At 53.2% G+C, this 25,753-nt stretch overlaps 1 protein-coding gene across 1 annotated transcript in view; it reads right to left on the reverse strand.

Moving 5' to 3' along the window:
* Positions 1–461: 461 nt before the first annotated feature.
* Positions 462–25,753, reverse strand: part of MXRA7 (matrix remodeling associated 7) — a 29,779-nt gene continuing 4,487 nt past the window's right edge. The window contains 4 exon segments of the mRNA XM_050908328.1: positions 462–906; positions 15,449–15,548; positions 19,646–19,706; positions 22,132–22,227. Of these exon segments, the coding sequence (XP_050764285.1) occupies positions 792–906; positions 15,449–15,548; positions 19,646–19,706; positions 22,132–22,227 (372 nt within the window). The 3' untranslated portion in view covers positions 462–791.

Genomic DNA, 25,753 nt, shown 5'->3' on the forward strand with positions numbered 1-25,753 from the left:
TGTCAAGAGGCGAAGAGATGTTTGTGTCTCCAGGTTGAAGTTAGGTGCTGTTTTCTCAGGCGTGAAGATGAGCTCAATGAGGTCAGCCGGAACCGACTTGGATTTGTTTCAAAAAGCCAGCGTGAAGGAGGATGAAGTGTTCCTTCCAAGGAGATGAGAATGGCAACTCGCCTCTAATCGGAGCGCTAATGCCTTGCCTTTGGCTATTCGTTTTCTATCTGTAGGACTGGAAGCCTCTCTGCCAAGAGAGGTTGTGCAGTCTCCATCTTTGGAGGTTTTCAAGACCCAACAGGACAAAGCCCTGAGTAACCTGGCTTGGTCTCATAGCTGATGCTGCTTTGAGGTTGGACTACAGACCTCCTTAGGTCCTTTCCAACCTGAGTTATTCTATGATTCTATTATTTTCATTCATTTTACATCTATCGTCTTTGGCTTTTTTCATATAGCAAACTGATAAAGACTAGGTTTGAAAGTTCATTTTTATAAAGCATGGCCAGAAAAAAGTTGCGAGGTTAACTGCTTTGTATGACTGAGACATATGACCCAGACAGAAAGAGGTCAAAATCTCTGTATGAGATGAAAATATCATGATAGCTCTTCAAGGAAAAATGATAAAAAGGGTGAGAAATTAAAAGTCTTTTGAAATACATATCACAGGCCTATATGCATTTGCAAAGCAAACTGGAACTGCAAAATAACTACCGAAACACATTTATAGCACTACAGCCTCCAGTGTCCTGTATAATAAGGGCCAAGATGACTTTTGGGCATAGTCTCCACTGGCTGCAAGGTTATATATCATACAGTCTAAGCTGCTCCTTCATGTCTCCTTCAGACATCTCTCCAAATGTGTCACTTTTTTCCTTCATGAGCCTGAAGATGGCAGCCAGCTGCTCTCTCTGAACCCTGTCAAGAAGAAAAGGAGAAGTAGGAATAGCCAGTCCCCAGAAGGCACTTTGAGCAACACCGTAGTCAAATGAAACACGAAGCCAAACGCAGGTCATTTTACAAGCCTTACTGGCTGCAGGAAATCTGCCCACGTGAGCTAAGAAGGAGACAGCCTCTGGTCCTCCTTCCTCCACCTTCCCATCTATCCAATCATCCTGCACGTCTCTCTGCAGTTTTTTAAATATGGAGATAAAACAGCCTGCTTTAACACTAGCTTGGGAGTTCCTTAGGGCTTATCTATGCTAAAAGTTTCGAGATAACTCAACATGTGGAATTTCATAAGACCAACATGTCCCAATCTAGCAGACTCCATAATGAAACTGGATTAAGCTTCATCAGCACAGTGTCCTTTCATTCTGTAATGAGAGTATATAGATACAGAGTAATTCAGGAATAGCTATTAAATTTTAAATGCATACCCTACCTTAAAACTAGAGACCAGACTACCTTCCAGTGTGGACATGACTTTAATCAGCCACTGATCAGCCATAAGATCACAGATAGAAATCTGCTTTGATTTGAGAGTTCGTCTGCCAGTGTCAAATGGTGAGATGGACTCACGTAGCCTGTCCAGCAACGAGGTGATCCCTGTGCGGGCAGAGGCTGACCAGCAGACCATCTAGCTCAGATTTCCGTCCCTAGAAAGTCCCATAGTAGATGATTAACTCCCTTCTCCCCGTAACAGATGATATCCTGATTTTTCCCTAACCTGAAGCATTTGTATGTCCTGCAGCACAAAGATTTGTATCTGTCACAGGGCTTGTTTGAGGAAGCTTTATAGGAGTGCTTATATTGGTCATATATCTACTGATCATCACTCAGGGATACAGAAGGGTGGGCAGCACAGGAGTGTCGCTTGCAAGTAGCTCGTGAACTGATGCAACTGTCTACAAAATCTCTTTCAGGGCAAAACGAATGTGCACCTTGGCTCCAGTCAGAGCTGGCTGTGGGCTGGTACGTTCTCATTGCCGGACTCCTACCTGATTGGGATCAGATTGCAGTATTGCCTAGCACACCTCATACCTGACTCTCTGCTGTGTGAGATTAAAAGAACTAATGAGGTTGTGGTGCTTTATGGCTGTAACAAGGGAGAAGCAGTTTCTATTACTTCAAGGCTCATTTTGCCCCTGCGTGACTGTGGGGCCAGAATTCAGCAGTAGCTCAGCAGCTCAGAGCACAGATCTGCCGCAATCCCAGCTCTTCCTGCTTGTTTAGCATCTTTAGACCTCCTGTGGGCTAGACAGACAGACTCTGGCTTTTACTTCCACATGGTCACCCTGTCAAGAGTCCTCTGTCCCTGTCACAGCCAAGCTTTCCACATAGGACTTTAATACACTGTAATTAATCCATTTAAATGCACGCCATTAGTTAACCTGGGGTAGTCTTCCTGCAAGTCCTGTGTGGACAAGCTGTTAGCTGTTCCAGTAACAGGAGGGGTAGAAATACCTATAGACAGGCAAAACCAGGACACAATCTTTGCTTGAAAGAAGAGAGGACAGCATCAACACATCAGAAGCAACCACAGCACGAACAAGATCAATGGAAGGAGACGAGCAGAGGAGCCTTCGTGTGCTGAGCTCCTGCCGAGCAGGGCTCTGCATTTTCCCCTCTCCTGGACTAAGCCCCAGCAGAAGCAGGAACAGCAGGCTGTCCTCCCAGCACCAGTGCAGCAGGCAGGGCAGGAAAAAAGCAGATCCTGGCAAAAGAAAGCTCATTTGCCAGTTCTTTTCTATTGCAATTAAAATGCAATTGTCCTAAGGCCAAACATATCCTGATAATGATGTGGGATCTTTTGGTTACGAAAGCTCTGGCCATAGGCTGTCAAACGCCTGGATTTGTCTGTCTCTTCTGTAACTTTTTGTGCTCACATGAATAGCATCCAGCTGCCCTTTCCAGATGAGAGGAAGGGAAGCACAGTCGTTAGTGATCAATATTTTATTTTAGATCACCGCTGGGCACCAGAGGGCACATTTCCAGTCTGGTGTGGAGAAATTCAATACACAGCTTTGCCTCACGTGTCTGAAATGCATGCCAGCTGGGAGGGCTCCACACAGGTCTGCATCCCTCGCTCGTTATTTCACAGACATTAACACTGCTGAAACCTCCCCAAAGGCCTGTTTCCTTGTCTCCAAACCTCCAAAATCAAGATCACAGGCAATATTAACTCTGGTTTTTTTAAGTGCAACATCAATGCATTTTGGCTCTCCCCTCAACTTTCAATATCATGACTGTGCATTTGAAAAACAGAAATAAAAAAGAGCTGTTACTGCTGATACGTCTCTGCGCTACATAATCTACAACAAAGGGAGAGCAAAACAAAGATAAAGAGAGAAAAGAGCCTGGGAAGGAAGAGTAGGGCATCAAAAACATGAAACTGATTTCAAAAAGGAGCTTCTCCTACCAAAGGCAACCTTGCAAAACAACTTTGTAGTGCTCCAGTTCGGGGTTTTTTTGATGATTTCAGATCAAACCTACCCCATTCACAAGTAAAATCATTCTCTCTTCCCGTAAGTGCTGTCCTCAAACCTACTTGGATTCAGGAGGTCAAACAGGATTTTACTTATTGCTGACAAAATAGATTAATTAAGGATTTTCAAAGCAGCCTAATTCTTCTTGATAGGCAATTGAATTTGCATACTTAATTCCCTCAGGCTCTTTTTAGACATTTCAGTCCAAGACTTCTACAATTAACTGGAGGTTTGGGGCAGTGAGCCATAGGTATGTTAAAGGAGATCTCCGTTTCAGGAACTGCTAGGCACCCGTGTTCACAGCAGCTGAAATCCTGGGCAGAGCTCTGCGTTGGGAACGTTGCTTATTGCTCTGCAGCCAAACAAGACCAGGATCCTGCTGCAACACTGTGTTGCTCCAGCAGAAATAAGGGAAAATCCCTGACTTTCACCACTGGTCTGACTCTATTGTTAAGGAAGCCAGTGGAATCATTTATGGGCTAAAAGGCATAGGAGGGCAGAATGTACCTCTAACCTAAAATCCAGATTTTCAACACAAATCTCTTGAGAAAGAAGTTACAAGCTGCTGGAGGCAGGGAGAACAAGGACAAACCGAATAAACTATTCAAAGGTTTATTGGACCAAACAAAGGCAATTTTTACAGATTCAAGCCACTAGAATTACAGTCCTTTGTATAAGAGCCACCATCAGATACAAAACAAACAAACAAAACAAACAAAAGTAAAAAATACCCAGACAGCCTTTTGAGTTGAAGAAATAGTTTGACTTGCTGCCACTAGCAAAAATCTGGACTCAACTATAGACTTTGCTCGATGTACATATTGCCATGTAACTTAAACACAATGTATATAAGGCATTCTTTGCATAGTTGGGTGCTCAGGACACAGAGTCAGCCAGCCAGCACCGAGGGGAGACAGCGGCTGTACCAGCGGCATGTTGAAGCAGAGGGTCCAGATATAAATTCATATGCAAACCACTGAACACGCTTGCAGTTGTCGGCTGGGAAGGGGCAGCCCAGCCTCTTCTAAAGCTGAAGCCTCCTGCTGTTCTTTAAATGAGCCCTTTTATTAAGAGTTTGCCAACCCCAGGCGCTGGAAAGGACAACTGTGTACAAGGTTTCAAGTATTGTCTGCATAGGAATTAAAGAGGAAAAAAAAAAAAAAGCAGCCTGTTGGGTTTCTGATATGTTTGCAGCGTTAGCCAAGAGGCAGCTGTCCGGCAGTGAAAGAGAAACTTTGAAGGACACATCCCCACCCAGCCTGGTGTTTCTACAACATCGCTAGAGGACTCGGACCCTCTTCTCACTCTCGCAAACCAGCTGGGTTTGATTTGAAACCTGCTATGTCTGAAGCAGGTATATGCGCCCAGCCGAATTCATCTTCTGTATGTGACAGAGCTGAGGAGCAACGCGGAGCTCTGGCTCCAGTGGACAAGCCACAGGGCTAGCAAGAGAAGAGGGCACTGGAACAGCAAGCAGGCAGAGGAATGGGGAGGGTGTCTCTTCCAGGACCCCCACTATCTCATCCTGAGCCAGAGGGAACCCCTAATGCCATAGCTACCTCCTTGGGTCTCTCCTCTTGGGAACTGGAGTAGGGAAAAGTGAGAATCCAGATATTAACAGCAGCCAAAGTGTGGTCTCCTAAACCTCCACCACAAGCAGAACAGCTAAACTATCAATCTTCATCACTTCTCGAGTCTTCTGTCTACCTACAGAATCAGTTCTCTGCTAAAATAACTACAGAAGCAAGATTTGAGTCAGTCCAGCTACCATCTGCCATCCCTCACTTGGACCCCACTTTGTCCCTCCACCCCTCAGAATAAAGCAGCGTCGTACAACATTTGAAGTCACAGGCAGTTCCCACCCCCCAGCAATGAAGAGGAGTTTGACCCCAGGAAGAAACAACTCGATAGTCTGGTATAAGGTCCAGGCTGGTCTGGGAGAAGAGCTATGGTTCACCCACCCCAATAAAGGAACAACACAGATTTCATGGCAGGCCTAATACATGGTAATGAACACAACTAATAGACTCGCTGCATATTTAGTGTCCAATTTGGGTTCTGTTTGGGGGAGAGGGAGGAAGGTTCATCCCAGCCCCCCAAACACAACTCAAGTCACTGCTTGGGCCCAGCCCCAGTCCATGGAGCCACACAACAGGATCTCCTCAAACTTGACACCACAGGAGTTTTTGAAGAACTCAACTTCAGACCAAGAGGGGATCCCAACTTTTGAGGGTTTATGGATTTCTCTTATGGGTGTGTTTGGTTGGTTTTGGTATTTCTCTCAAGCCTTTAAAGATGCCAAGGGATGCCTTTAGGAGGAGGCTAGGGACAACTTCATATAGTCTTCAGGTCTGCAAAGAGAAACAGGGAGAGAAGAGAAATCATTTCAGTCATTTCACCCCTCAGGTTGGTTCATTATTATTCATATAAATGATCAGGGGGAAAACTCAGTGTGTGCATGGTGGGGAAGGCAACGCAGCTTCCCACCTCAGGGCAGAACAAGCCACTGTTTGCAAACCTCACACCTCTAAGGAGGCGGCACTTTGCTTCCATCAACTGCAGCAGGATAGTTGAAACCCAATCAGAAGTGTAAATCCTCTCGTCTGGCACCAATCTAAGTTACAACCCTTCTGACCTACTGATGAGAGCTGCAGAAGCCCAGCTAATTGGAAGCCTTCATTAGCTCCCGGGATTACTGCCTCATTGTCTTGTGCAGAGCTTCCCTGGGCTGCTGGCACCCTTGTCCAGCCCAGATTCCTCTTCCCACCTGCAGCCAGATGAGCTGGGAATGAGTACCGGTTTCACAGGGCAGTGTGCCTGAACAGGTCAACTTTCTCAATCTTCCTACAGATATGTCTGTTCAAGGGAAGGAGGCAAAAAAACCCCAGACTCTTTGCAGGTCACGAGGCTTCCTTTTGATGGGAAGCTCTCCCAATGTCCCAGGGAAGGAGGGTGAGATGATTAGATGTGATTTAGGGGTGGGGACATCCAGGCACTCCCTGAGGTCTTGCAGCATGTTGTTAGCAGAGCCAGGGCTAAAAAATGTGGTCCCTTGTTCTCAGCTTGAACCTTTCAGACACTCTGCCCTTACCGCCCCAGCATCTCTCATAGCCCAACCATCCACAATGGGCAACACCTCACAGTAGGCTGGGCAGCTGCCCATGGACACAGAGACCTGCACTGAGGTAGAGGGAAGCTACAACACACATTACCTGGGCACTTACAAACACACACAGATGCACCCCAGCCTAATTCCTCCTGAATTCAAGAGGGTTCACCATCCATAACACCTGAACCCCGTTTGAGAGTCCCCTACTCCTGCCAGCCACAGCATGAAGGCAAGTTACAGCCTCATTTCTTCCTCACTCTTCTGCAAAAGGTTGCCTTCTCCAGCAGCCTCACAAGTGCAGCCAGTGACCCGGATCCCTGATGGGAGATGCAAGGTGAAGCATCACGTGGGACCGGGGTTACTCAAGCTACGCTGCGGAGGCTCAGTGGCCGGCCCATTAGGACAAAGAAAGGAAATTCTCCGGAGTGGATAATCACTCTGTGGGATTCGCAGTGCCAAGGATCGGATCATCCTGCTCAAGTCACGCAAGCATAATCAGATTTCACGCGTGAGGGCATAAGCTCGTTGCCACAGGGGCCCAGAAGGAGAGGTCCCCTCCAGCATGCCGCAGTTGGAGCGGGGAGGGATGGAGGATGAAGCTCAGTTGCAGCCTGAAGCCCCTCACAGGGATACTCACCTCCAGGACAGGGCCAGGCCAACAGCTGGGGTGAGATCTTAAACCAAGCATGAACTTAATGGAGGATGTCCGTCAGAGCCATAAATTCCCCATCTGCACAACATGAATACCCCTTTCTGCTCCTGGAGCAAGCTGTGAGGGGGATTAGACTAAAGAGCATGAGGCAGTCCATCACTGGGGACATCAGAGCCATATAACCCCCCAGGCTGAGAAGCTCTGGCACTGCTGCCACAGAGCCTGAAAGACTTAATTAGCTTGGGATGGAGGCTGAGAGCTTTGAGCCACTGCTTATCCTTGGCTCTTCCCTCCTTTCCATTCACCTTGGATGATGAAATCAACCTGATCGGCATGCTTTCCCCCAGCAACACATCAATCAAACCAGGTTAGGGTCTTCTTTTGCTGGAAGCCTGTATCCTTTCTTCAGATATAGATTATCCAAATATCTCTGCTCTGCCCCAAGCTGAGGGCCAAGTCAGTGAATCATATGATTTGTCAGCTGGACATGGTTCTGTGCAAGGAACAGCTGGAGAACAAGAGCAGGTCCTGGGTTATGAGGGAGGCTGAGGTACTGAAGGTCTCAAAAGACCATGCTTCTCCTGAAGCATGGAAACTGGATGTCCTTCTGGTGGCTTCAGAAGCATTCCCCTCACTCCAACTCAGCCATGGCATTGGCACAAGGCTTCTTGCCTTTGAGAGCAGACAGCATCCCAGCACTGACAAACAGGGTGGGCTGGTGGCACTCCCGTGTGCGTTTATCCCTCATGTGTGCAAAATCCACAGCAGGTCAGGAAAGCCTGTAGCCCATCCATAGGCTATAGCTTTCCAAAGGAGTCCTGACCCACTCTAAGGAGATCCCTGAGCATCTTGCTGTAACCACCTCTGGTAATTGTTTGTGCCGTTTTCAGGAATAGTTTCACTCAGAAAGCTGATTTTCAGAAGTGTGGAGCATTCCCAGCTCCTTCGCCTGGCAGAGGGAGAAGGCGCTCGGCTTGTCGGGGTCATCAGTCCTCTGGTCTGAAATCCTGGCAAGGAGGGCAGATAGCAATCTCTCTCCAGACTCTTCTCACTCCAGACAGGCTAGGATTGATCCTTGAGGATCAAGAGCAGTGAAAAAAGGCCCTGGGCAGACCTGGCAATGGGTGGTCAAGCTCTCCCCAGGCAGCTCTCTCCCATCTCACTGCTTGGGATGGTCCCATCACCACTGCTTCCCATTTCTTTACCATGGGGACAGCTACCATCTCATTTCTGGTAGTGACCATAACCCAGTCTTGTCCAGGATCGGGGTATTGCAGGAAGAATATGAGGAATGACATACTAAATCTAAGCTTTCCTGGTGGTCCCAAAAGTGTGGGCCAGTTGCTTCAGCCAATACATAAACACAGAGAGAGAGGACTTAAATGCAGAACAGGGACAGTCAGTCAGTGCTTAGAAGAGCGGGAGAGTGAGAGGTACCAAAGGGAGCTTCTATCAACACAAATCCAAAATTCCTCCAGTGGGACAGAAAAGTTGAAAGGTGCACTCGACCTCGGGAAATACCTACTGCTCCTCAGGAACTCCAGGAAAGCAGTCGAGGCTGCCGGAGCCTGCGCGACCAGGGAGCACAAGTCCCGTTGCCTTTAGGATAGGGGCTGGCGAGGAGGGTCGGGGACTGTGTCACCCCCCCGAGCGGACCTTGCCCACCGCTCTTTCAAGGCAGAAGCCTCCCACGTTTCCCAGCCACAGCAGCAACAGCTGAAAAGGCCAGAGCACAGCCAGGAAAGTGGCTCAAGCTCCCGGCCAGCTCAGCTGAGAGGCCACAATCGCCTCCTTCTGTCATGTGCCCATCCCCTTGCAACACTCCTGACCCCCCCAGCCAACGCCGCAGCAGTGGGGAAAGCCATGGACGGGCCAGCCTACGCTTTCCTCCATCGCTCAGTGTCTGTGCTCCAGCTCTCTGTCTACCAGTTTGCACCCAGCCTGGTGTGATGCCCCAATTCCCCGCAACCCTCGGTCTTCCCCGGCTGCAGGGGAGCCACAGGAGAGGCAGAGCCAGGCTCCCAGAGAGTTAGCAGATAGAGAACGGCAAGATGCCCACGCCGCACAGGATTAAGCGGAAGCAGATGAAGACAAGTTGTGAGTGTTGAGTGAGGGAGACACGGAGAAGCAGCCACAAGCTAAGACAATTCAGGACCTGAGCCAAAAGAAAAAACCTGGGAGCTCAAGCAGAGTTGCTGTCTGGTCTGAAATCTCATGCCAGGGCAGGGTCAGAGACTCACACCCTGCAAAGGCTATGGGGGAGCTTGCAAAAGTTTCCTCCCTGGGACAGGAGAGGAGGAGACAGGGAAGGGGCTTCCTGGCCTCCCCTTCCCTGGGTTTCCAAGGGAGGCATCCTGAGTTGCTCAGTTTTTAAAGCTGCTGGGGAGTCATGACTCAATCAGATGCTCTATAAATAGGGCCAGAGCTCAAGTCCACTGACATCTCGTAGGTCAGAGGACATTTTCCCCGGGGATATGGTGGAGGCAGGGAACAGCACTGGGCCACCAGGAGACTCCCTCCTCATACAAGCGGAGTCTGGCACCTACGGAGGGAGCATCAGAGCAGGGGGAGCTCAGCAGGGACCCCCAAACACGCAGTGCCCCTTTCCTACAAGAGGCAGGTGGGAAGGAAACGTGCCTCATACGCTGGGTGTTTTGCAGCTGAAAGCAGCCTTGCCCATGGTCGGTGCCATCCCCGTGGCTGGTGGCTGCAGTGAAGCAGTGGCCAGCCTGACCTGAAGAGTCCCATGGCCCTAGGCTTTGCAGTCCCTTGCTGCTACTCTTCCTCCCTCAGCCCAGGACGACTATCGTGCTGCAGAAGATGAAAAGCAAACAAATAATAAAACCCCAAAGAAAGCTCAAACTTACCAGCTTCCCTCATCCAAAAGAAGCACCATGCTGGACAGGACAGGACAGCAAAGCCGCTGGGTTGGGGGTGAAGGTTAGCAAAAGAGAAGGGAGGAGAAAGAGGCCCATGCTATACAGAGGGGGGAGCAAGCAAGCGAGCCAGGGCTATGTGATGGCAATGCAGGGGGTGGACAGGGACAGATGCCAATGGAGAGCTCTCCCGAAATGCAACCTCCCCCAGCCCAGTCCACCCACTTATTTTTGGAGGGCCAGTAGTGGAGATGTTCAAAATAGGTCAAGGTCTGTCAACACGGTCATTAAACCCTTGCAGCTGCTTCCTGCCCTTGTGTGCTCCAGAGTTGTCATCACGAGCATTGTCTTGTTCAAAACCAAACTTCAGCATGGTTCTCCCTCAAGCCACAGCTGCATCCCCACTTTGATCCGGGATGTCTGGCAGAGCAGGGAAAGGTCTCTCCTCTCTGCCATTCCGTAGAGCCAGGGTCTGTCCAGGACACCCTGCCTTGCTGAAACTCCAGGGTCCAAGCCCAGTTTTATTCAGTGCCTCGTAACCAAGAGGTACTCTGAACCCAGCTGGGGAGGAGACAGGTTTCCACTGCTAAATTACCACCAAGAAAAGGACTCAGCATGAGATTTACAGCCATCCAAGTCCCCTTGCATGAATTCCAACTTGCAATTGAGCCCTAGGCTTAAATCTAGTCTGGATTCAAGCAGTGTCTCCTCAACCCATCCATCCATGGCTGGCCAGGAGATGAGAGGAGAGGATTTAGAGGCAGGAGGAAAATTTGCTCCTAGAATGGGTCACCTGGCTGTGGGAACTGAGTCCATTAGCCAAGGAAACCGGGCAGCTATCCCTACCTTCTCCTCAGTGTTACAGAGGCTGGACTGTGGTCTGGGGGATCACCTGCTCCATCCATGAGTGCACCTGCAAACAGCGGAGCATGTCTGAGCAGTCTGGTGCCATTCACTCGGACCCTGCTCAAGGGGTCTGCACGGGTGCCCTAGTTGAGGCCCCATGGGGCAGCTTCTGGCTCTCCACCCCCACCTCTTCCTAAATCCCAGAAACAAGAGAGAGGACAGAGAAGAGAGACCTTTCCACAGACCATCAGATGGGATCTGCTCTCCTTTCTCCAGCCAACACACATAGCAAAGAGCGGCAAGGACAGAGCAGAGACAGCTCAACCCCTCGGCATCACCGAGGCCAACCAAGACTTGGCTGGGACCTGCTCTGCCTCATGGAAAGAGAGAACTGAAAGCAGAGACCCAAGGGAGTCATTTCTCCTGATTGTTTTGTCTTTTACTATGAGTGGAGCCTTGTTGCAGCTGTCAGTGCTCAACAGAGTCCTGATCATACTCCTTTCTAACTGCAAAAAACCCCCACTAACCTCTTTCAACCTCAAGGGAAGTTTGAAGAGCAGCTGGCAGAGACCACTTCAATCCATCCATGTGAACCAGGCCCTGAAGGCACACTGGGGAGCCCTTCCTCTTCCTCCCTCATCTGCACAACGTGCCCAGCCAGGACAGCAACACCTAACAGTCAGCCCTTGTGGGCTGCGTCTCAAGCCTACACAACTCAGCCCTGTCTGAACAGGGACAAGCTGCGCCACTACAAGTCACATTTCTCAGCCTGAACTGGTGCTTTGCACCATGGCAGCTACAGTTGACAATAGATGGCCAAAAGCCTCAGGTGCAGAAGAGAAGGATTTGGGAAATACGCTCTGCTGGCTTGACTGAGGGCTGCATCCTTCCCCTGTACTCTTCCCCTTCCTGCCCAGACTATTCTTCTCCCCCAGGGGAGCAAACGCTACGTGCTTCTGTTCTAGAAGTACTCGTGACCCACCAGGTGTGATCAAACACAGCCACCACCCGAGCAGATGTATTTGCCAACAAGATTTACTGTCCTCCTCCCTCACTGAGCGGTCCCTCTGTTTTTTAAGACTGAAGTAACCAGAAGCAGGAAGTTGCATCACTCAGTAAAGGTCACATTCCTTCCCCTTTTGGTCCAGATTTAGCACCAGTTTGAAGCCACAAGACTCAAGTGAATACTAGGCAAGACAGCCACAGCTTCTGGAGTGATGCAGGTTAGAGCAGAAGTGGGTTTTTGGTTAAATAACCCAATCTACTGCATGCCTGTCCTCTCCTGTCTGAAGTCCTATAGCTCTTCCTCGAAAAGGCAAGTAATTCTTTCAGTGGCACCTCCAAAATTAGGTGTCCCTAAATTAAGACTCATGGACTACTGATCAACACAACAAGTAGCCTCAAGGGGGTCTGGAGGACCCACTTGCATTTCTGGGATGTTGCTTACAAGCTGCTTCACACGGGAACCTGTTGGTCCATGGGAAAACTGGAGGAGTGACAGGGCTTAAAAGCAAAGACTAAGCCTGTCTCAGCTTTGGCAACACACCTTAGGACTAACTACCCACTCACTCAGCAGCCCTAATTTTCCAAATCAGTAAACTGAAGTGGTCGTGGGATGTCCAACTTCAGGTATCCCAAACAGAAGAGGCGAGCATCCGAACGCGAGAGCCCCCATTCCCCCTGGAGTGCTCATGGAAAGCGAGATGGATGCAGAGGGGAGCGGACTTATTAATCTGTTATGAGGGGAGAAGGGGGAGGGAGGTGGGACAGGCAGTCAACTGCAGCTCAGAAACAAACCCTCCCCCAGAAAATGAGACCCAAAAGCAAAAAAAACCACATTAGCAGATGTTATCGGTGGTACCACTACTTCTAAGAAACAGCGTGTCCTTACCAAAAAGATTTGCAAGAATGTTTGTGGCCGAGGACCTAAGGTACTTGCTACAGAGATGTGAGATCAGAGGTCAGCTCAATCCTGCAACATAAAGGTGGCAAACCTGGGTCACAGCAGATCAGCAGCATGGTCGGGGTGCATGGAGTCAGGGAGAGGGATGGGACTGCCAAGGGAGAAGGATGCAGGACTGGGCTGAGCCGCTGCGCTCAGCTTGCCCGGGAGCTTACCTGGCAGCAGCCCTGCCCCCTTACACCACCTGCGAGGCCTGAAATGAAAAGCTGCTGATGCCGCAGTGAAGATTTAGGGGGAAAAAGTAAGCCAGCAACAAAGCAAGACAAAAAAAAATTCACAAAGCTGCCTTAAAGAAAAGAACAACACAAATATGAAAGAGAAGAAAATAAAGGAGCAGTGGAAAAAACACGTCTGCCAATGGCCCTCAGTGTGGAAGGCTGCTGAGAGCCTCCAAGGGACCTGATGCCCAGGCACTGTCCCTCAGTTCTCGGTGCACTGTCCTGCACTGGGACCGCTCCAGACAGACGTGAGCAGCGATGCCTGGGAGGTCCCACGTGCCCAGGAAAGGTCTGTCACCCCCTGGAGCCCGTTCTACAGTCCTGAGTACAAAACCTCCATCCCACTGCTGTCTGTAGGCAATGTCCCCTCAGTGTCCCCAGGTGACAGCAGGAGCATTTGTTGCCACAGAGGAACCAGCCCAAGGCCCTACAGGACTCCTGGCCCTGAAAACCTGAGCAGCGATTGCTCAGCTGGTTTGGATGGAGCTACTGGTGCAAAGCGTTTGAATTTGCCTGCTGCAGGTAGATTTTTGCATTGGTGCTGAGCAGGATCCTGAAAAGCAATTCCCATTGAGTCCCACGGGTTTCTCTCACATTCGCTCAGTTCATTCCACCACCACCCTCCCCAAGTGAAAAATACAGTGACACTAACAGACCCGCTTAGCATTTTACAGGTTGGGGGCTTCAAGCACAATAAAGATATAACAAAAGAAAGAAAGCAAACAACATTTTTCCTGATGTCACCAATGCAGAATCAACCCCATGCCAGAGGAAACCAGAGCTCATTTCTGTTGCTGACCCCAAAGCCCACAGCCCTTGCAGATCTTTGCTCCTGGCAGTGCTATAAGGCAGGTGAAGCCCAAGATCTGAGGACAACTGGGAGCCCAGAAGCCAGGGGAGAAAGGGCAGACATCTCTTGTTGGGAAAGTCGGGTTTGACATGGAAAGAATGGCTGCAGGCTCAGCTAGTGAAGGCAGCCTGCACGGAGCCCCGTGCACCACCTGAGTCCTTCCCAGGACCAGAGTGAGTGTGTGTCAGTGCCAGCCCTTGGGCAGGTCTCTGGATTTACGCTGCCTACCACAATGCCCTGGCTCACGCCATGGAGACAAACCTCGGCCAGCCCAGCTGCTGGCAACGCAGAGATGTTTCCCAAGGGCCTGGAGGCAAGGCTTGCCAGCAGGAGCATGCCTGACCCAGGGGCAAGGTGTGATCCCTCCACCCTTGCCTTCCCTGCTGCGCTCAAGTTTCCACTTGGTCCATGTCAGGCCTTTACACCATGCCTGTTGCGGTGGTACTTAGACCGCGGCATCACAGGCAAGGGGTAACAAATTCCCCCAAAATCCTTCTAGGAGGTGCACACCACTAGGTGGAGAATTGGGTCCCACAGCCCTTGGGACAGCAATGGAGAGAATGACATCTCCCAGGCTTGTTGAGCCACCACTGGGAAATCAGTTCCCTGCAGCTCGCCCAAGAGGGAAGGGGTATGAGCTGCACGCATCTGCTAGGGAGCAGCCTGCCGCAGAGCTTGCTTGTAGGGCAAAGCCCTTACCTGTGGGGTTTGACACCTCTGGTTTAGCGTAGGCTCTGCATGCCTGTGGGCTGAAGGACTCCCTCCACACGTGTGCAGAGACTTCACACTGACAGCACAGGCTGGCTTTGGTGCAACCAGCTCGAGGTGCAAGGTTGGGGTTGATTTCCCTTGTATAGCCTGGGAAATCTTGAGATAGAAAGTTTGTTTTCGGTAACAGGACAGGCTCTCCTTTCTTCATGCAGGGCTCAGGAGGAAACTTCAGCAAAAAGTGTGAGATGGACAATTCTCCATCTCTACCAGGCGCACTACATGGCAAATCCCCACCACTTACAGCTGAGGAGCCAGCCCTGGGTACGGACATTTCCAGTCTCAGGCCCATCACAGTGAACACTAAAGCTCCACACTCACTCACTTTGCTCCAGTACTTCTGAGCTACGCCCATGTCCTCAGTTTGGAGGCCACCACAGGGTAAAGGGAGGGGAAGTAGCTAGAGATCAGATCCTCAACAGATGTAAATCAACATGGTGCTAATGGGATCAGGGGAACTACACCAGCTTGCATCAGCTGGAAAATTTGGTCTAAGCATCCAGAGAAGGAGCTTGAACAGCTCCAAAGGTATACAGGGCCACAGTGTCTGCATCTCCTAAATCAGCATGACTTTATTTGTTCTCATGTCTTCCTGGGTGGGAGAGGTCTGGACCACAGTGCAATGAGACGTTGAGCCCAGGGCTATCAAGGTGGTATGGAGAGAGAGAGAGGTCTGAACACACCCAGCTTGCTTCAAGAGGATGCCAACCGGATGGCCTTGGGCAAGAAGAAAAAGGAAACTCAACTTACCTTTGTTCTTCCTCGAGTTCTTCTTTGGTCATCATTGACTTGTACTGGTTTCCCCTCAGCTTTCCAGGACTGTATTTAAAAGAGAACGTTTCATCTGCAGCTGGAGAGTGGGAGAGGGAGAGACAAAGAGCAAGAGATCATGTGAGCCAGAGACCTCCCGAGAGCAACGATCAATAGCAGTGAGCTTGTTCCCTTGAGATGCTTGCTGACCCCTGCTCCTGCACACGCACCCCAAACACTATGGCCACCCCAAAACACTCTTCCTCAGTCAGCTCCAGTCTCCAGAAAGCCTGGGCGGTGTCGGGGAAGCTGTGTGGATTGCAGCAGAGAGCCAAGGTGTTGCTGGCCAGAGGACGGCAGGAGTCCCTGCTGCAGCTAGCACTTGAAACAGCGAGGACTGCTGCGAGCGAGCAGCCCTGCTTGGAAGCAGATACAACTAAATCCTACAGCACGGGAACCATATGCTATTGCTCTCCCTGAATTCAAAGCCTTGCAGGCCCATCTTGGCTTATCAAGACATGCTAATCCTGCCCTGATTAGCTCGCAGCATTTTCCGCTTCTCCTCTCCAGACTTGCATTCCTCCTCCCTCCCTCTCCTCGTCCAGGGGCCCTTTCCCATGCTTGGGGCTCACGGATGGTGCCACGAGCAGAGCTGTCCCAGGCCACACAGCCCAGCAGCTCTCCTGCAGCCCTTGACGAAGCTTGTGGAAAAAAAAAAGGAGGTGCCACACTGCAAATCCCGGGGCTGGAAACAGAGCTGAGCCAAGGCAGCCCCAGGAGCACCAACACAGCTGGGTCCCAGTCCCTCTGTCACCAGTCAACAGACCTGAAAAGGAAACTGAGGTCTCCTTTCTCCAGGCCTGGGTGCTCTCCTACGCAGCTCGCCAGCCTCAGCCCTGTGCTAATTAGAGCACCGAAGCTCACAGACTCTGAGCCAAAGCCGATCCTTTTCCAATCGGATTTTGTTCGAGCACTATTTGCTTTTAAAAACCTCTCCCCTGCTTTATCTTCCTACAGATGGGAGAAAACAACAGGAGTGGAGGTCAATCCAAAGGGCAGCCCAGGAAGAATGGCTGCTTTGGGTAGTTGCCTTTATTGGTTATCTGTCGGCTGCTTATCTGGGAGTCTTTATCTCCCAAGGACTGCAGGACTCGGCTGCTTCACGTAGAGCCATCCAGCATTGCTGTTTCCACATCCACCCAGAAACATCTGCTGCTTCCACTGACCCTCGGAGCCCAGGGGATACTTCTAAGGGGTCCACAAAAGGAAGATGTTATTTTATTATCTGCATGGCCCTGAAAAATTGCACGTTATCCACAAACCAAATATCCAGGATGATACCTCCCAGCACCAGCAAGACCCCAAAAGTGGTGAACCTCCCTTGGCTTCTGTGGCAGGAGAGAAAGCCCCAACTTGTACATAACCCATGGACCCATCCCCTGTCCCCAGCCACCTAGGAAGCCCCTTCCAATCCTCGCCACTGCTATTGCAGGCACCACATTCATGAAAGTCTCTCCTCCTCCACCTGCCCAAATGAAAAACACCCCACAGCCCCTCTCCTCCCTTCCTCACACCCAGAAGGATTCAGCATCAGCAGCTTCCCTCTATTTTCCGGTCAATACTGCCCTTAAGGATTTTCTCCCCGTGTCCAAGGTCAGCTGCTTGATTTAGCAATTTCTCCAACCCCAAGCTCATGCACGCACTCAGCTGCTGCCAGAGCTCGCTCAGACCTTGGGGACCCCCACGCAAAAGGCAAGTCAGAGCCTCATTTTGTAGATGGGGAAACTCGAGATCTCAAAAGCAAGCTGTGCAAGGCTGCGCAGGCAGGTATGGGACTGAGCGTGCCGACCGCTGCAAGGTCACTGCCGCTAGCGTACGGAGTGTGCCTGGAGCCATGGTAGCGGGCTGGGAATTTAACAGAAACCTCCTCTCTGCAGATATCCACATTTCCTCCCTTTTTCTCTACATCTCCACGTCCCTGATCTTGGGGAGCTTCCCTGGGAAGTCCTGGTGGATTATTGCTCAGTTACTGATGCGGAGTGTTTCTTTAATCCCAAAACACCATCGGGGCTCCTGGGGGAACAACGAGGCAAAACCCTTTCCCTAGCATCTTCACAAATGTCTGAACACAAGCATCCCGATGCTCCAGTCCCGCAGCCCCAAACATTCAGCTCAGCCGTATCCCACTTCCCTCGGTGGGAAAACCCTCCGAATGGGCAGACGAACAAGTCTGGCCAGCTGGAAACAAGCAGTAATGCCACGGCTTATCAGCCCTTCGGGTGGCCATAAAAGTGCACGGAAAGAAAATTCAGCTGGCTGCTGCTTTGGGAGATATTAAGGGGAAAAAAAAAAAAAAAAAGAGGGCGTAACATCCTGTTTCTTACCCTGATGCAGAGCAGGAGCTGTTTCGTTACCTTTGTATAGCTCGCCTGATCTCAAGGACAATTAAGATCATTTCCCTCATGTGGTTTTCTGCCGAGTAAATGGAGATTTGGGATTTTGCCTGTCCCAAAAAGAGCAGTTTAATTGCCACCCCGCCAGAAAAGAATAAGGGAAGGGGGAGGCAAGGAAGCTACCCATCTCCCTGCCCACATGTTGTGGTTAAAAAGGAGCCAGTGTGCAGCTTTGGAAACCACTGGCTGTTTTCTGAGCTCAGGAACTTTCTTTGCAGACTAAAAACAAACTTCAGGAAACACACAGAAAAGGGGAGGCTGGGTTTTCACGTGGACAGCGAAAACACTACAGAAATACGAGGTGACCTACTTACTCAGAGCCTCTGTGAGTTCATATTAAAGAAAACATTTGTCTTTCATCTCTCTGCCCTCGCGTTGCCAGCACCGTGACCCTGGGCTGGCAGGGCGAAAGCAGCCCCAAGAGCGCACCTCTCCCCTGAACATGCTCACTCTGGCGCGCTCCACGCGTGCTCCCTGCCAGCTCCCTGCGAGCCTTGCTGCCTGAAGCGGGGAGAAGGCTGCTCTGGTGGTTTTGGCCACCGTGGCAGCATCCCAGGCTGGTGACAGACTGCCTGCACGATCCCCACGTGCCCAAGGGGAATCTCTGCGCACGGGCTCGCCAGGCAGCAACTCAGCAGCTTGAGTTGAAGCAGGACCAAGCGATGCGCAGGAGAGACAGTGAAGGAAGGAGCGAGGTTCCTCCCCAGTAAAGCCAGGGCACTGCCGTTATTCCCAGCTGCACACCTCTTGCCTCCTCCTCATCAGGCTGAGCCATTGCTTTCCCCAGTCCCATTATAAAACACTTCAGAAATGGCATAAATAATTCAGGAGAAGAGTCGGTGGCTGTCTGCAGGAGATGCTTAGGGAGGATGCTGGGCTAGGCACGACTCATGGCCGGGGACCGTCATCTCCTGACCCCAAGCCACAGCCACTTCGGGGTGATGCACAGTGGTGCCAGAGCAGCCGAAGGAGGTAGACCCTGGCAGAGCAGCGTTACTGAGCATCCATTTGGCAGGATACATCCGTCATTCCTCAAACCAGGTCTCCGGCAGTCCCGCATGGTAACATCCCCAATCATCAGTGCTGTGAGGAAGCCTCACAGGGTGGAATAAGTGTCTTTTGGGAACCCCGTCTCCAAAGGCGCTTTCCCCACCTTGCGAGCACGGCACCAGGATTAAAATTGGATTCCCTGTGGCATTAGGCGTAATCCTCCCGAGCCGGGGGATTGCCACACAGTGCCTTAAAAAGGGCAAACAGAAAGTGGGGCAGGGAAGGGGGAACACCTCAAGCTCTCCTGCTGCCCCTGGCCACCCCAGGCATGGGCTCCTGGGGACATCCCAGCATCTCCGGGGCTGCTCAGGAGAGCAGAGTCCCCTTCAGACACACACTCTTGCTTGGCACCATCTGTTTCATTTTCTTATGAGCACAGCAGTTGTCACTCCAATCAGTCAATTAATCATTTTCCCCATCAACTAATTGGCTAATCAGTTAAACACAGCTCTGACTAAAGCCCCTGGAGATCGTCCTGGATGCGAGCAAGGAGGTTTTGGGGCAGCTTCATCACAAAGGTACCCCATGGCAAACAGCCCAAGGGCATCTGGGGAAGCAAACAGGGGCTGCTGCCAGGGTAGGAATTTCCTCTGCATTTCCTGGAGGAAGGAGACCGTCCCCAAGCACTCGGGGCTTCAGCCCCTCAGACCCGTCTGTACCCTCCCTGCAGGGTGCTGGCTTGCTTGGCACTCACCATCCTCATCCTCCGGCTCTCTCACCACCAGCTTCTCGTTTTCCGAGTCCGGATCTTCCTCCTGGAGGAGTTAAAGACGGAGTAGCTGTGAGGAGAAGGTGCTGTGCTAAATAACCCGTGCTCGATCGGGGCACCAGAGCCCGCAGGGCAGGGAGGCAGAGACCAGAGCTCCTGTGGCGAGGGCTGGGTAGCCCTTTCCTGCTTCCTTCACAGAATAGGCCAAAAGGATGCTCGCTAATGAGCGAGATTCGTTAGTCTGCTTTCCTCTCACTAATCAGTGGGGGGAGTTTGGCCTTGCTTACTGCAGTCCCACCCAAAGGCTGCGAACTGCAAGTACCTCCCCATAATCGAGGGGATATTAAGGTTTTTAAGCAGAACCTGTTATCCCAGCGTTCCCAAGCACAGCCTTATGCCTGAGCACTCTCCCGGGCTGGCATCCCCCGCCAGCACCCCCTGTGCTCCCCACCCTGCCCGGGGACGTGCAGGGGACCGAGCCAGGAGCCGAGGGGACTTTGCCTGTATGCCCCCAGGCCAGGCTTGGGCAGACCGTCCCAGTGCTAGGGAAAGGTGGGTCCCCAGCAAGAGGCACCTTGCAGCCACGGGCCGAGCGGCTGCTCCGAAGCACAGGAGCACTTGCCAGCCGGGACCAGTGGTCGAAGCCAGCGCTGGGGGGTTTGTGCTGGGATCCCACCAGGAGCCCTCCCAGCCTTGCCTGGCAGCAACCCCCAGAGACACCGCTGGCTCCTGCCCATGGACCCCCAGCCCCTCGCTCCTCCAAGCCGTGCCTGCCCAAACGCACTGCGGTGGCACAGCTGATCTCCAGAGCGCAGACAGGAGCAGCAACAGCACGGTTGTTTTGTTTTTTAAATGCAAAGCAATTTTGGAAGTTTTGGGGGTTGCCTCCTACAAGCTACAAGAAGCTTTATCAAGCCCAGATTCCTTCCCCTTGCAGAAAGTCATGCAAACTGCAGGCAGGAGGGAGAGGAGCGCTCCAGCTCTGGAGATAAGACAGGGACACATGGCAATGCCCCCGTGTACGTGCCTTCCTCCCACAAAGCACAGTACCCAGCACCTCGGCTGCAAACCCCTGCGAGCTGAGCCCGGAGGTCAACAGCACCCTGGAGCATGCGTCCGTCCTCCTGCACCCTCCTTGCCCCGTGCATCCCATTCGAAGTAACGGGGCTGGTGTGCAAAGGGCAAAGCACATGGGAGAGAGGGGAAGGAGCATGGAGGGAGCCTGGCGAGCCACCATGCTATTGAGGGGTACACGGGAAAAGTTGGGGTGAAGAAGACCCGAGGGAAATGAAGGCGATCTGAGAAGGACCCTGTGCAGAGCCGAGTGCTGGCTTTGCAGTGCATGGCTGTAGTTAAACTGCTGGAGTGCAGTATGCAGCCCCGATCCAGAACTAGGTTAGTTTGTCATCGGTGAGGAATGCGCATTATTCACAGCCATTTGGCTTCTTCTCGCCACCCTGCTCTCGGGCTCCCCAGAAGGACACGCCGCAGAGGCTGCCGAGACCCCCACGCCCCACAGCCACTGCTATTCTGGGCCACGCTTCCAAACATGGGCACTTCCCGCCAGACACCCGGGCTTCCCCCGGGGACGGCTGGGAGCAGGGAAGCACCCAAAGGAGCGGCCTCGGGGAGGGTGCAGGAAGGGGATGCTCAGCCCTGGCCCCGGGACTTGGCCACGAGCCTGGGGCAGCGGTTCCCCATCAAATCCATCTCTCCCTGTGAGCCGGGATGCCCCTAGGGAGACCCAACCCTCCAGGAGCCGGCACAAGAAGGGATATTTTAGCCTGTTCCCTGCCCAGGCGTTAGAAACTGAGCATTTCTGAGCATTTAACAGTGGAAGCAAGTAGGAAATTTGGGTGCCAAACCTCCAAGGAAGGAAAATATCTCCGCTTCAACCAAGAGCAAGAAACATTTGATGGGAGCAGAGAGGGAGCAGGCGGGATGCCAGGCTGGCAGATGACAGCAACGTGCCACAGCCATGGCTGTGCTGGGAACCCCCGGCTCGTGGCAGCCAGTAGCTCGCTGCAGCACAACATTTTTCTGCTTGGATGGCTTAGAGGCAGATGCCAGCACCTCCCTTCCCCCCATGCTGCGGCCCCAGCCTCAACATCCCTGTCCGCCTGCCTCGCCGGGGCTGCTCGCTCCCTCGCACCCATCGCTGCCCCACCGCCAGAGCCCCCCAGGCTGCCTTAGTGTGACCCCACTCGCTGACCCCCCCCAGGAGCCAGGCATCGCTCCCTGCACATCCGAGAAGCACGTTTACACCTAGAGCATGGTTTCTCTCTGCTTTAAATGGACCAAGCCATTAAAAGCCCACCCAAACCCCCTCGGGGGACTGCAGCAGGCAAGCTTTGCCCCCGTCCCCCCTGCCACGGCCACTGCTACCCTGGGATGACGTCCCACCCATGCAGGCACACCAGCACACTGTTCGCTGTGCCACCCTCCCCAGGCCGGCTCTCCGTCCCACGCACCTCTGCCTTGCTGGAAAGTGCTCCATGGCCGCATCCATCCTCCACTTGTCCCGTGTGCCCGAGGCTGGACCCAGGTGAGGCACCCAAAGGTGGTATCTGGAAAGAGGCAAAAGCTTTGAGCACAAAGGGCCCCGAGCCCTCCCCATGCTCAACCAACGAGCCCCGGCAGCATCAGCACACGCGGACAAATCTCCGGATGCGGCCAGCAGCCCACCTTGCCCCGGTGCCCGAGCCCATGCTGCCTCCAATCCGTGTGCCAAGCCATGGCATGGCTGGTAGAGTGAGGAACACCAGAGACCTTCAATGCCCAGCCCTGGAGCCAGGGTTTGGAGCTCGTGAGCTGCCCTCTGCGGCAGCCCCAGCCCGCAGGACTGGGACCCTTGCAAGGAGCCATCGGCAAGGGGGAGCAGCTTGGCCAGCACCGGGCTCGGCTGCCCGGGTGTCCTGGCATGGCTGGAGGCAGCTGCCCGGGATGCTGATGCAGCAGATCAGGGCTAGCAGGAGGGGAGAGGAGAAGAACAGCACAATATGCTCAGTTCGTTAACACTCGCAGAGCCTGCTCTGCCAGCTGCCTTCTCCATCGCAGGGTAATACCCCCTTGAAACCCTCCTGTCCCCCCGCTGCAATCCCAGAGCTGGGGCTTCTCTGCCTTCTCAGCCCCATATCAGCTTTGAATGCAGAATGGCCTCGACTCCCATGCAAAGCCTTCCTTCCCTGCCCTCTCCCAGCCCAAACACTTCTCAGCTGAACCTTTCCCCACAGTGCCAGGAGGGTGGCCACGGAGGAGGATACGCGTGGGCAGGGAGCAGGGACATTGCATCCATTGGCCTTGCAGCAAAATACCAGCGCCGGGCTGGGAGCAGCCTCTGGGCTGGTTTGAAAAACTGGCAGCAGGGACAAAACCCCCACCCCGAGCCTGGCTGTGCCTGCAGCCCCTGCCAGCCGGGGCGGAGGGGAGAGCCCTCCCTGCCTGGAGCATCCCAACACCTCCAGGGAGCCTGCCCCAAATTTCAGGACTCCTCAGCCCTGCCATGGCCGGTGGGTGCTGCTGTGCCGGCTCCCTCGCAGCCGGGGCAAGAGCAGCCGAGCGGGTGCTGCCATGCCCCAGCCACGGGATGCTCTGCGAGAGGAGGGCAGTATCCTGCAGCCAAAAAATGGAGGGGGAAGGTGTTAGGGCAACGCTGGGAGACTTGACAACCAAAGAGGACACTATGGCACCCCAGGCACTGCTCTTCTATAAGAAGCACAGCCCAGGGGCAATGCAGGGAGACTGTTTCGAGTGGTATGGAGTGAGGGGAAGTGTGAACCAGGGCCAGATAGCAGCAGGAGCTGCTGGAGAAGAAGCAGGGACCCGAATGCTCCGGCCACCAGCCTGCGAGCCAGCATCTCTCCACAGATGCACACCAACCAAGAAAGCCTCCCCGCAGAAAAAAAAAAGAGGTGACCAGAAGCACTGCAGGGAGACCATGCACGTCATTATCCAGGAGCATCTGGAGGAGACTTGACACAGGCCGCCCAGGCCAGCTGCTGTGGCAAACAAAGATCGCATTGCTGCCGGCATGGGCAAGGGGACGTGTTCGGCAGCAGCTGCCTGGCCCCAAGGCCACACAGGGCCAGGAACGTGCCCTGTGCTCCCTGCCTGCTCCTGCCTGCGGGCAGGGTGGACCCAGCCTGCCCCACAGCGCACCCCGTGCCCGCTTACGTCTGAATCATACCTCTGCACAGCTTGCCAGGGGCTCTGGAAAGCCCAGTGCCCGCCACCGCAGGGTTAAAACCCAGCAAGTCATTTACCTTAAATACCAACGCAGCAATGTCTTGGCTTTTGGCAGCTCTTGGCTTTAGAGCTGAAGCATTTGTTGGATCATCAGAAACGTGCTTTTGCCCTTTAGCTTCCATGGCCGACAGGCGAGACGCCCGCGCCTGAAGCTGACTCCGACAGTGGAGGCTTTCGACCAAAGCAAGAGCGAGGACAAGACCTCCAGGGACATTTTGGGCACAGGCAGGCCTGACCACAGACAGCCCTGAGTCTCCCAGAGGAAGACGGCTCAGACGCAGGAGCTTGGCATCGTATCCCCAAAATCCCCCCTCGTGGCTCTGCCCGCGTCTGAGCCCTCTCCCAGCCCTACGGGAGCCGGAGGCCGGGCTCCCCATCACAGCATCATCTGGTTTTCAGCTCATTTCTGACCATTTCCTCCCTGCTTCCTCCATCGCCGGCACAAACCCCTCTGAGCAATGGGTTTCCCTTCTCAGAAGGGACACGAGGAGGCCGTGGGGCTGGCACGTCCACCTCCCTGTCCTCGGTCACAAGGACAGCCCTGATGTCTGTGGGCAGGATGGGGACAAATGAGTGCCCCACTCCAGCTCCGGGAAAAGGGAAGATCCCAGGCTAAAAAGCAGGGGGAGAAAATTGTCTTGGATTAAACTCCCAGCCACTGCGCGTTGCCATTTATGGCTGCACTTTCTGCTCCAAGCCTGATGCAAGATGTTGCAAGAGGGAAAGAAAGCAGACAGGAGACAGCCAGCCAGAAAGAGAAAAGCCAGGAGGAAAAGGGGAAGGAAGAAGCCTTTAAAAAAAAAAAAAAAAAAAAAAAAATAATTTTGGGCTGAGTTTAGCAAAGCAAAGCAGCTGCTACGTCGGCAGCTCCCTTTCACCCCACTGCTGCGGCTCTCCATCCTCCCACCAGCCAGAGAAGCAGCTGCTACAGAACGAGAGCAGTTTTCCTGCCCCAGGCAATGTCCTGCCAGCCCCGGGTGCCCGGCAGGGATGTGCCTCGCGTGGAGGCAGCACTTCACAGGTCTGACCCCCTGCCAAAGCGTGGCGAGCATCTGCTCTCACCAGTGCCCCATCACCGCTGCGGGCAAGGACAAGCCATGGAGTGGCCAGAGCCCTGCTGAAGCTCTGGGGCCATCCAGCCCTCGGCGAGGGGTTAGGCAGCACCAGATCTGAGGAGGAAAACACCGGCGCATCCCACGGCAGGGTAAGGAGTACGGCTCAGCAGCACCCATCCCTGCAGGCACCATCACGCCCCGGTGCAGCACCCCCAGCATTGCACCCAGCCGGCTCATCCGCTGCTCTCCCCTTTTTGCTCCGGCCTCTGGCAAGCAAACACCACAGGCACCAACACTGGGACATCTCTTGCTGCCACAGATCATCCAGACGGCATCCTCGGGCAGGGAGCAGGGGCAGGCAAAGCCTGCCCTCACCTCAAAGGCTTACCCGGCAGCCGTTCACATGGGCAGGCACTTCAGAAGGCAAAGAGTCCTCTGGCCTCTGCTCCAGCAGCACACCGGCTCTGGGCAGCCTCCCGGGGCCGTACCCAGCCCAGAAGGGACTGGGCAGCAGCCCAACCTCCCGGACCCGCTGTAGGGGACACAACGTAAAGCCCCGACAACCGTGCCACACACCATGCCCAACACCGCGTCCCAGCACCAGCGCTGTGCTCCAACCCCATGGCTGGGATGCATGGGCACGACACATGCACAGGCTCCCTGGGGGGATGACACGCGTCCTGCCTCGCTTCCCAATTTGCAGCCACTGCAAGAGATGATGCATTCGTTATCAGCACAGACTGTGCTGGGTGAGAGCTGGGGCACATCCGAGCAGTTACGGGTCCGGCCAGAG

This window comes from Gymnogyps californianus, chromosome 19, assembly GCF_018139145.2.
Source record: "Gymnogyps californianus isolate 813 chromosome 19, ASM1813914v2, whole genome shotgun sequence".
NCBI lineage: Eukaryota > Metazoa > Chordata > Aves > Accipitriformes > Cathartidae > Gymnogyps > Gymnogyps californianus.